The sequence below is a fragment of the Crotalus tigris genome, unplaced genomic scaffold (genome assembly GCF_016545835.1).
Source record: "Crotalus tigris isolate CLP2741 ecotype Arizona unplaced genomic scaffold, ASM1654583v1 scf7180000019007.31208882:3723066, whole genome shotgun sequence".
In the NCBI taxonomy this organism is placed as follows: domain Eukaryota; kingdom Metazoa; phylum Chordata; class Lepidosauria; order Squamata; family Viperidae; genus Crotalus; species Crotalus tigris.
Window position 1 is genome coordinate 254,622 of NW_024097321.1, and position 12,152 is coordinate 266,773.

Here is a 12,152-nt window from a genome sequence, read left to right on the forward strand (position 1 = left end):
GCTTACCCCTAGCTCATTTGTATGACTGTTTCCCAAAATGTAGCTATTAAAGTCTGCCATCTGATTAGCAATGTATTTTCCAATTCCTTAATAAATATGAACTTGAAAATTCCCAATGCCACTAATTAAAAGAGAAGGAGGTGCTCCAAAGAAATAGCTTCTGAGCAAGCCCTTCTCCAAGCTGGCACTTTCCAGATGTATTAACTGGGTTTGATAGGATATCCAGATAGAGAAAGGTGATCTGAATTTTGCTCCAAACAAGTTGCTTTTTCTTTTCTTGCTTTCTTGGTAATCAAATCTATGTGTCTTAATCATCAGAACTATCTTTCATGAACATCCTTAAATCACCCTGAGTGGCTTGCTTTTGGATGCACAGATAAGCCCTCTCTCAATGGCAGGACAGATCCCCTGATGAGGATACAAATATCTGGATGCCCATTGGATGGCAACAGAGATGAAAAAACAAAACAAAAAATCTGCTGCCATTTGGTTGATACCTGGATTTTTGTAGCCCACAGAGCCCTATCCAACTTTATTGAAAATACAGAGTAAGGGGATGGAGAAGCTGCCTCATTTCCTTTACACCACTATGATTTTACCCCCTTCCCCATCTCTCCTTCTCCCTCAGACCCAGCTGGCTTCATGTCTAAGGCAGAACTAGAATTCCCAGTCTCCCATTTTCTAGCTTCCACAAAATTGGCTCTCCTGAATTCCTTTACCAAGGAAAAGGAATTCCTTTATTTTAATTCTTCAGTCCCCAACTTAGAACGACCGTACTAAAGCATGGTCTTCAATTGGCATCATCACATCCCTAGCTCTCCACCTGAAAGAACATGAAGTAAAAACAAAGTATAGGCATTTCTGGTTTTAAAACAACAGATCCAGAAACCATCTTTAGATCTAACCATGCTAGGGTTCTACAGATTCAAATGACAAGGTATTAGGCCTGATATCAGTGACTAACTTTACTTGTGCAATTGCCATCTCTACACAGGTGTCCATGGGTTGGGGCCCCAAAAGCAAAGATGGTATAATCAAACCTTCATCTGATTTTTAATTCATGTTAAAACTCTTTTTTTAAACAACACTCTGCACACTCCTTGTCTTTCTAGTACATCAAGAGTACCGTATGTGCTTCAGAAACTCTGCTTTCTTTCCTCTAGGTCTGTAGGTACCTGCACCAATCAGAAATAAGCTGGGCAACTGCCATTTTGCTGGAGCTGAACAGCCAGAGTTGGAGAGTTAAAACAGATCAGATCAGCCTTCCCCAATCTGGTAAATGTTAACTGGGTTAGATCTGTACATTTCTATAGTTTCATTATTCTTCCAATTTGCCATGTATATGTCATAATAATTATAGCAGCCTTTAGAACCAGACTTTTCATGTTTGCACTTAGAGGTCTGTGTTGTATCATTCTCGGTCTACTTTATCCTTTTGTTAAAAAAAATGTTGCATCTCAAACATTAGGGATGAAAGATAACATTATTAAGTTATCCAAGCTATTTCTCCTTAAATTCTTTCTTTCTTTCTTTCTTTCTTTCTTTCTTTCTTTCTTTCTTTCTTTCTTTCTTTCTTTCTTTCTTTCTTTCTTTCTTTCTTTCTTTCTTTCTTTCTTTCTTTACAGTTTTGTCCAATTTAGTTCCAAGAACTGGCAGCAGTAGTACTTCTACTACAATCATGAATCTACCCTATTTAAAGCATGAAACTTCTCTCGGAGACTTGTCCCAATCCTAAAAATTTTTTGGGACAAATGTACATAGTATTTATGTTGACAAAAAACAACAACAACACTGGAGCATTAGAAAAGTAAAGAATGATTATATATAAGCTCTGAATATTTGCAAGCTAGCTAGTATACACATGTGGTATTTTGGAACCTTGCCAATAGAGCTTTTTAGAAACACATGAGAACTCCGTGCTTCAAAATTCCCAGTCAAGAACTATTAATGTAAATAAATTAAATCTGCTTTTAAAGAGTAATGTAAATATAATTTAATTAAGCCATTAGTCTTTGGCAGTTCTTATATAATACATAAAGAGTATATACAGATACTTGTAAATCTTCGATTTATAACAGTTCATTTAGTGACTGTTCGAAGTTACAATGGCACTGAAAAAAGTGACTTATGACCATTTTTTATACTTACGACCATTGTAGCAGTCCCATGGTCATGTGATCAAAATTCGGATGCTTGGCAATTGGTTCACATTTATGACGGTTGCAGTGTTCCAGAGTCATGTGATCACCTTTTGCAACCTTCTGACAAGCAAAGTCAAGGGGGAAGCCAGATTCACTTAATAATTGTATCACTAACTTAACAACTGCAATGATTCACTTAACAACTGTGGTAAGAAAGATCATAAAAAGGGACAAAACTCTCTTAACCACTGTCTTGCTAAGCAATGGAAATTTTGGGCTCAGTCGTAAGCTGAGGACTACCTGTAATAACCTAGCATTTAATTCAGAAATTTGACTGTGACATTCTGTCTCTGATTACCATCTGCTTTTAAAAGTTTAGAGTTAAATCAGACCAGATTATCTGGTTAATATTTATTCGCTGGTTTGGAGTTCTACTTGCTCGTAAAATTGGGCAAAACTCACTTAACAAATCTCTCACTTAGCAGCATAAATTTTGGACTCAGTTATGATTGTTAAGTCCAGGATTACCTGTATTCCCAATTTACCTTGCAATTTTTTTTATTTACTCACTGTCATTTAAAGGTGACGAGGATAAAGAAGCTCAGAACGATTTATGCTCTGACTCCATTTCTGGAACAGCTGAGAAACAATTGATGTGATCTTGGATAAGTGTTATACAATGTATTGATGTATTGGAGACGGTGCATAGACCAGGTTTGGCTTTGTGGTGAAACAGTTTATGGCTTAATTCACACCAAATGTGGTCAGGTAGGAAGTCCATAAAACTAGTCCACTGTTGAACAAGCAAATCTGGGGAAGGGGCTGCGTAAAACATGTGTATAACAATTATCAGGCACTACATCCCCATTTATCACCTACAAGAAATATGTCCACTCCCATCCAAAGAGTTATGGGGAGGGAGTCATATTCTGAAAAGCTTGGGTGAATGCTGATCAGGAGTGGGATGTTCCAAGAACAGCCTGTGCCAGTGATGGCGAACCTTTTAGAGACCGAGTGCCCAAACTGCAACCCAAAACCCACTTATGCATCGTTGGGTGCCGGGTGGGGGTGGCCCATTGGCTGGGTGTGGCCAATTGGGGGGTAGCCCATTGGGTGGGCGTGGCTGCAGTGGTAACAGCAGACTGGGTGGGACTAAAAAGTTCAATCAATCAATTCCAACTTTGCAAGATCTTTTTTTTTCCCGCAAGAAGTTGAAATTGACTGATTGATTGAACCTTTTTTTTTTGCACACGGCAGTGGAGGCCTAAAGCAAAAAGGTTTTATAAAACCCAGCTGAAGGCCTAGGACTGGGGCGACGCGCACGTGCCCACAGAGAGGGCTCTGAGTGCCGCTTCTGGCACCTGTGCCATAGGCTCGCCACCACTGGCCTATGCTGATAAACTGTAATCAGGTCATGCCTATGCAATCAGAGAGTACAGCTGCTGCACCAAAGTTCAGCTCTGATGGCAAAGTCTTGTCTTTCAGTTCACACCTGGGATTTCATTAAGCAGAAAAGTGACAGCCTAATCTCCATAGGTTGTACACAGATTAGCTATTCTCTGAATGTGAATGTGGAGAGTGAATTTGATACCCTCTGAATTCAAAGGGGGGAAAAAAACTGTGCAACTTAAAATTACCATCCTACCTCACCCCATGTCTGTCTATTAATTTGTATCTTTCAAATGAAGAACAAGCAAGCAAGAGGGATGGAATATTACAGAATCTGATGGAATATTACAGAAGTGAAAGTAAACTTTCACTCATAGTAGATTTGCTTTGGGCTGCTCTGTATCAAATCTCTTCCTTGGGGGTTCTGGGAGCTGGAGGGCACACTTGGGGGGGGGAGGTTCTGGGATCTAGATGGCAGCAGATTAGGGAAGACTGTTATAGTTCCCCATGAGGAAAATATTCCATTCCCATTTAGTTAGGAGAGGGGTAGGCAACCTTGGCTCTTTTATGACTTTTGGACTTCAATATCCAGATTCAGGAATTCTGGGAGTTGAAGTCCACAAGTCATAAAAGAGCCAAGGTTCCTCACCCGAGTTAGGAGAAAGCAGAAGGCTGAACTTGGGATACTTTGGGACCTGATGACCTCAGTCATGGAGAATGAAACCTATTTACACAGTCCTGCTCTTTCAGCTAGGCACACATCTCCTTCAGCGTTTTGTTTCTTTTATAGCAAAGAACTAGAAATGATCATGGTCCCCTTCTCTCTCTCTCTGTGGTGACTGTCCTTGTAGTTTTCTTGGCCAGATTTTTCAGAAGTGGTTTGCCATTGCTTCTTTCCTGGAACTGAGGGAGAATGGCTGGCCCAAGGTCACCCAGTTAGCTTCGTGCCTAAGGAGAGACTAGAATTCACACAATTTCCAGCCTGATGCCTTAACCGTTACTCTACTCAGTGGTTCTCAACCTTTTTGCCGCGACCCCCAACCGATCGTAAGTCGAGGACTACTCAACCGGTGCAGCACTGTTTGCAGAATGGGACTTTTGGCGGGCTCAGCAGGGCAGAGACAGCCTGGACAATTCCTATTGGCTTTTGAAAGCCAATAGAATTAGACTCTATTCAAGAGAGTCTATTCTATTGGCTTTCAAAAGCCAATAGAATAAAAGGGAGTAGCACAGCTAAGGAAAAGGGGAAAAAATGGCGGACTGCATTGTTTGGCGACCCCCGTGAAATGGTCATTCGACCCCAAATGGGGTTGCAACCCACAGGTTGAGAACCACTGCTCTATACTGACTCTCATGCTCTCATTTACCAACTTCAGTTTTTACTCCCTTTTCCTTTCTCTTGACAATCCCTTAGCTCCCTCCCTCCCCAGTCAAGAGACTGCTGGAGAAGGAACAAATTGCTCCTGCCAGGGCTCTGAGCTGATTTTTGGCAGAGCTCTTTCAAAACTGGACTGAGAGCTGTATAATATTAGGCTGGAAGCTGCAGCCTACCAGTCCCAGCGCTACAGCGCAAAGACATTTTGAAAATGGAATTTCACAGAAAGAGAGAGAGACAGAGAGAGAGGGAAGGTTATGTCAGCTGTATGGAACCCCTCAGCAAGTGAAGAAACTGTATAAATTCATACAGCCTTGTTGATGTTGCTGGACTCTTTCACACGCATATAAATCTTGTTACATTAAAGTTTTATATGCTTTAGTGACAGGCACCCTGGACATACTGGAAATATCACATGATTATCTGAGGTTATTTTAAAAACAGAAAATAAACACTGATTTCAGCCTCAGATATCCTGAGCTGGTGATTCTTTCAGGAAGAGCTGAGTAGCAACAATTTTCCTGGCCCCATCCCCATTAAAATGATGGCTTTTTGCCAGTTGAAGAATCTCAGTGGAATTTGAATGTTTCCAGACTATAAATATATTCTGTAGGTTATTCATCAAATTATTAAATAATAAACAGGATGATCCTGCTCATATTTGCCTTTCATTCAACATGCAGCAGCTTTCACTCTGTTCCTCCTCATTCCCTCACCCAACCCTACCTGCACCCAAGATTAGGAATCATCTCAAAAATCAGAAAACTTAGCATACGTTTCCCAAGCTGGATCCAAGCTTTCTCCCCTTCTTTGTGAGAACTCAATGGGAATTATCAGATAATTATTTTAATGAAGACATGGCACTATTAAGAAGATCATATAGAAGGAAGACTGATCAAATACCCCATGTTTTAAGGCACCTCACAAGTGATCTAATTTTTGACACAATAACAGTTAATAAAGCCAAGTTATATACAAAGTGTGAAAACACCCATACAAAGCCTCCTTTTCTCAGATATGAATGTATTCTTGGAGGTAGCAATGCTATTATCTGGACTGCCAGTTAAACACATTTTTGAAATCACACAAAGGTCACAAGGAACAAAAACCTAAGGGAAACATGGGCATTTTTCACAACAAATCAGCACCAAAAGAGCACTTGTTGTGCAATGTCTTTATCTGCAGAACATCCCTGTCCCCTCCCCCCAATTAGTTTCTGCATCAGGCAACTGATGGTTTGGAGACATCATATACCTATAGAAATGGTACTCAAGAGATGGCATGACATACCATGAACAGCTGCAACAACAGCACCAGCAGAAGCAACACGTGTTGTTGGCCCTTTGGTTTCCAGGAGCTTGAGACACAGACGATGTTCCTTCATTTTGGGACTGTTGCCTTTTTCTCATTTCAGCTACTTCAGCACTCCTGTGGCTACAAGAATGTAGACATAAGAGAACATCAAGGGAATGCAGCTAAACACATCCCAACAGCTCAGACCCACCTTCCAGATCAAAACTACAGATGCCATTAACCACAGCAGAGTTTAAGAAACTTAACAGGACCAAATTTAATCTCAGTAGTTTTGCTGTCCCTAATTAATAAAGCAGCATTTTCTTTGGCAAAAAACAGGAGGGGAAATGGCAGGGTAGTAGTAATCATGAAGAACCTCTATTCTTTCAGGAAATGTTCAGGTAACCAAAAGACTTTCCTTTCTCTTCAAATGGTTTCGTGTCTGTGGGGAAATAAGACCTGGCAGCATTCATCTACCTACTGGACAGTTTTACCTTCCTCCCAATTAAAGTTTTCCCCCTCCAGACCAAGAGAGCAAGAATTCAGGTTTAAGGACATTCTACTCCATCTATGAAGTGCTTGGAAGATGATTCCTTCCTCACCAAAATAATTACTTTGTGTGGGTGTTGGATGGAGAAGCAAAGGGATGACATGACAAACTTTCTTGCCTGCCCAGATGTTTTTGAAGAGCAGGGCTGGGATAGGCAAGGTGGTTCTTCACAGAGATCTTGGACTTCAACTCTAATCAGCCCACCCAAAGGCAAGGAGTTGTGAGAACAAAAAGACCCAACTGCCTATTGTTAGCCCAGAGGCAGTGAGATTAGGCTTTGAGATTCAAACTGCAGAACTTAACTAAAATCTTTCCCAGGTCCTGTCTTATTATTCAATATTCATTTAGCTTCAGGAGCTCTTTTCCTTATTCATAATCTCTGAAGTGCATCTCACAGTTTATGCAACACTAGGTAACATTTAAGACAAAGTGATAAAATTGTAGCATTTTGCATTTTCTGTTCAGAAAAAGAATTGTAGTGGAGACCCTCAGATGTAGGTATTGTTGACATGAAATCTGACCACGAGCAACAGAAAATTGTATCTAATATCTAGGTAATACAGATTATAGTATTGTACAATTCAGCTTTATACCACACGTAATGAGATGTATGCTACCATCTAGGAACTCTGTTCTTCCAGATCCTTGGCTATGTCATTGTTACTATTATTACAGGCAGAATATGATCTTTGTTCAGATTCTGGTGGTCCGTATATGTAGCAGTTGGATAATGCACAGGTCTATATAATGAAGGTAACATTGTTTAATGCTGAGGGTGCCTGCTGCTCCCCCGTCGCCAAATTATGGGAGCAAGATTCTCTGGTCTGAAAGAAAAATAATCTGCAATTTTTTTTGGTATCCTTTAGAGATATCCATAATAGTTAGACTTGAGTTAAAACTAGTATTTCTTAATTGGTTTCAGCAGAAATCTGTCAATAACTGTACTCAATGTATCATGCTATATGCTTTTCCTTTCTTCCTGTCTGGCCCTATATATATGTCTTCAATATTTAAAAAAACAAGAAGACCATATTTAGAAGACCAAATGTGTTACTTGCTGTTTGGAACCTAAGCAAATTTATTGATGATTTTAAAAACCCATCAAGGATAGATCGATGAATAGATAAAACAGTTTCCTATAGTTCGTATCCAAAAATATATCTTATTGATTTCAGTAGTCTAAGTCTTTATATGAGTTCTATTTCAGATGCATAGAGTCCAAAGAATAGATAAAGTATTTATGGGCAATATATTGATAGTGAAACAACCAAATATTTCTATTTCTCAGAGAAGCACAACTGCACATATCATTTATTCCAGCAACATCCTCCATTAGTTGCCACTAATATTGCTATTGTCATTTCTACTTAGAGAAGCAATCAATCAGCTCAGCCACTGATGGACACCATTAAGCAGAAGCAAGTTAGAGAAATGTTATTATTAATTTCATTCATAGTCCAAGATTGTTCTGTGGTCCTTTATAATTAAACAGCAAGCTGCCCTATGAAGCACAGTTCACTCTAAGCTGCATAGAAGCTGCACAGAAGCCTGCTGCCATATTTAGGAATAATTAATTTCCACATACTGCATTCTGCCCATAAAAGTAATTAGCATGGAACATCCCTGTGGCCTTGAAACAATGTAATGAAATGGAATCTTGACAGATATAAGACTGCTACCAGCACAGTTAACCCATATATTCACATATGCTCCACCCTCCTCATTAACACTCACAATTCTATGACTAGGCAAAATATAAAGACTGTAGCCAGGACCAGTTCTACAATTAGACAGAATGTGGCAATTGTCTCAGATAACAGTTGCTGAGACAATTGTCTTTCTCCCCAAAGACAAAATTGTGCATGCCACAAAGTCTGTCCTGTTCATTCCATTATACAAATCAAATGTTGTCTTCAGGGCAAGGGAAGATGCCTTTTATTACTAAGGCTGAATTAGGATTGGATCATAATCCTCCTTATTTCTCTGACACAAGCAGCAAAGTGTCTTGAGATGATCATGATTTTGGCTGAAAAAATCTGGTTCTGCTGCATTATTGATTAAATTCTTTATTAAAACTGAAAACAAGACAATGGTCAACAGGTTAAAACTGAAAGCAAGACAATTCAGAATGGATATTAGGATGTATTTCCTAACAAAGCAGATAAGAAGAGTTGTGGCTTATCCCTCTGAGGATTTTTAAACAGTAATTCCTCTATTGAGCAGGTATTGGATTAAATAGTAGTAGACTTAAATACCACTTCATAGTGCTTTACCACCCTCTCTAAGTGGTTTACAGAGTCAGCATATTGACCCCAACAATCTGGGTCCTCATTTTACTGACTTCGGAAGGATGGAAGGCTGAGTCAACCTTGAGCTGGTAAGGCTTGAACTCTGGCTGTGAGCAGTGAGTTAGCCTGTAATACTACATTCAAACCACTGCATCACTATTACAGCTCTTGGTATATGGTTTATGTCTAAATGACATGTACAATCCCCTTCATAAATTCTATGACTGAGTCAGGGTATACAACCTATTTCAGGTAATTTGAATTACAACTCTTATAAATTCCAATAGTCAGGAACTATGCAATGGCATCTAAAACATCCTGGTCTGTGCACTTCCATTTCCTACAGCCAGTGCCCATAATTCCTTTTGCAGAAAACTATGATATGATCTGACCTGTATTTTGATTATAACATCTTCATACCAGAAACAGCATCAATTGCACCCATGGAAACAGAAAAAAAAAAATCACAAATGAAGGCAAAAAAACCCAGAGAAAATTCACCTTGAATACTGATTTGATTTGAAAAATAAATCTGATTTGATTCAGATGTTTATACCAAACCATCAGCTTAGGTCAGTGATGGTGAATCTTTTAGAGACTGAGTGCCCAAAATGCAACCCAAAACCCACTTATGCATCGTCGAGTGCCGGGTGGGTGTGGCCCATTGGCTGAATGTCGCCAATTCAAGTTGGAAAGCTGTTTTGATTTGAAGATTTGATTAGACCTTTGATTTGAATAAATAAACTAATCCATATTAGTACATCCTTAGCATTTATCTTCCATTCAATCTTATTACATTAATTTCCCAAAGAGATCAAAGACTGGTAGTATAATGTTATTTTAACTCCAGATTAATTTCACCTACTTCAGAGAGTCTGATTTTCTAGTGCATCTGTCCAGGATTACAACCAAGTGTAGTATTCCTACTCAACCTATTTCACTTCAGTAGAGTAGCCATTGTAACAACAACAACAACAACAATAATAATAATAAAAGTTGGAAGAAGGCAACAGGACTTTCTTGTGTTTCTTTTGAGGACATTTCATTTCTCATCCAAGAAGCTTCTTCAGCTCTGACTAGATGGTGGAGAGTGGAAGGATTTACTGTATATTGCTTGTAGACAGATAAATATACATTTATGGGCAAGTGCACATCATTCTCATTAGTTATGGAGTCTTTAACTTAAATTAATTGACACATTCCAGTGTACATTTATTTGCTCTTTTTCTCATTTGGAAAATAATTTAAACATTGAGATGAGTGCTGCAAACAAGAAAAGACTCTGATTTCATCATCTTTTGAACTAATGTATGTGAAGGAGAATAAGATTTGTATAATTGTTCACAGACTAAAGTTCTATGATCTTTTTCAGCACAAAGTTTTCAGAAAACAATATGTCAAAAGAAAGCATCATAGATGGCTCTGAGCAAGTTACATGCTTGCTGCTGTGATTGATCTCAGCTTACTTTTAACACCATCAAAAAGAATATGCTACCCAGATGTCAAGCTGCACCAAAATGGAATAACTATAAAAAAAGAGATTTTCTTAAGTTAGGGAATAAGAGCAACCTTAACAGCCATGATACAAGAAAATGAAGCTGGTATCTGCTCTCCTTATTTTCCCCACCTTTTATTTTATTGTGAACCCATTTTTGTGATTGAAGAGTATGAACTCCTATACTTGATATACTTATTTCAGAACAACAATTTACCAGAATGATTTCCCCCTTATCCTACAGTATGTATATGTGTGTGTATACATACACTGTATGTATATGTATGTATGTATGTATGTATGTATGTATGTATGTGTGTATATATATATATATATATATATATATATATATATATATATATATATTCAATAATGATGGTGAAAATGCGACTCCCGGGCATAATTATAAATGGAATGAATAAAGCGCGTTCACCAGGAGAGTTTAAAGTTAAAATACTTTAATTAAAGTATTTTACTATATTAAAAGGTTGCCAAGCTTTCGTTGGGAAAACTCCCCAACATCTTCAGGGCTGAGAGACTGTTTCTAACAAGGTGGTTTAAATGGGTTCCATAGACGTCTGCGCTTGGTTCCTAGACCGTGCCAGCATTCCCTGCTGAACAGCTGATAGGTGGGAGGGGGAATCGGAGTAAAGATTTCTTCTGTCGTTCTCTCGAGCACTTGTGTTCACATCTCCGTCGATCTCAGGGGGTATTGTTAGAGCTATGTTCTGCCCTCTCCCGGCAGCACTGGCTCTCGTTGCAGCGGGGGGATTTAGTTCGATGTCATTGTGTATCCTACCATGGAGGCGGGGCTTCATCGGCTGCAATTTAACATCTTTCCTCTGCTGCGTGTTCCCGTATTTATCTTCGCTCACAAGCATCAACTGGATGTGGTATTTTTCAATGTTTGAATCATCTTCTTCCATCATGGTGTCCTCCATGCTCATCTCCCCTCGTAGGTCAATATTCAAGTTAAATCCCCCCCATTTCTGTGAGCAAAAGTCTGTTGGTATTTGGGCAGATTCCCCGCTCATGTTACTTTCCCTTTTATCAAGCGAATGGGTCGTCATCACGTTTTTTCTCCCCTCTCTGTATGGGATATTCACTTTTATTATTATTATGGGTAGTGCTAAATTTAGTGGTTCTATCCTCAAATTTCTTAAGCGCTCCAATGTAATTATTGTTGTTTTCTCCAATTAAAGGGGGTGTGGTTTCCCCTTGATGTTGTTGGGAGGTTTCTGGGTAGTCTATATCAGATTGTTTCTGGTAGGGAGGAGGTGTAGCTCCTGGTTTAGAACGTTGTGGATGTTGATTGTAAGGTTTGTGATATAAAGGATGGTTTGAGTTCCATTTTCGTAACGCTTGTTGTGCTGGGTGCAAGTCAATGTGACGATTGATTGAGTTGTTATTCGAGAACCAGGCTTCTTTTAGCAGCCGACCTCCCTTCGTGGCATCACTGGCTACGATAATACCCTTATCGTAATCCTATTAATACATTCAAATTCTACTATATAAATATTATATTTTGTCAGATTCCCAGTTCTCTGATATTAGACTGAATATTAGCACACATTTATAACTCCCTAGCTGCATTATTACTATGTAAACTATTAAGAACTTC

The 12,152-nt window shown here is 39.0% G+C and overlaps 1 protein-coding gene across 4 annotated transcripts in view; it reads right to left on the reverse strand.

The window, feature by feature from the left end:
- Positions 1–12,152, reverse strand: part of RGS17 (regulator of G protein signaling 17) — a 62,928-nt gene that overhangs the window by 28,249 nt on the left and 22,527 nt on the right. For all 4 annotated transcript variants that reach the window (XM_039358283.1, XM_039358284.1, XM_039358282.1 and 1 more), the window contains exon 2: positions 6,196–6,339. In XM_039358283.1, coding sequence (XP_039214217.1) covers positions 6,196–6,314 — 119 coding nt within the window. In that variant the 5' untranslated portion in view covers positions 6,315–6,339. The remainder of the gene's footprint in view (positions 1–6,195; positions 6,340–12,152) is intronic.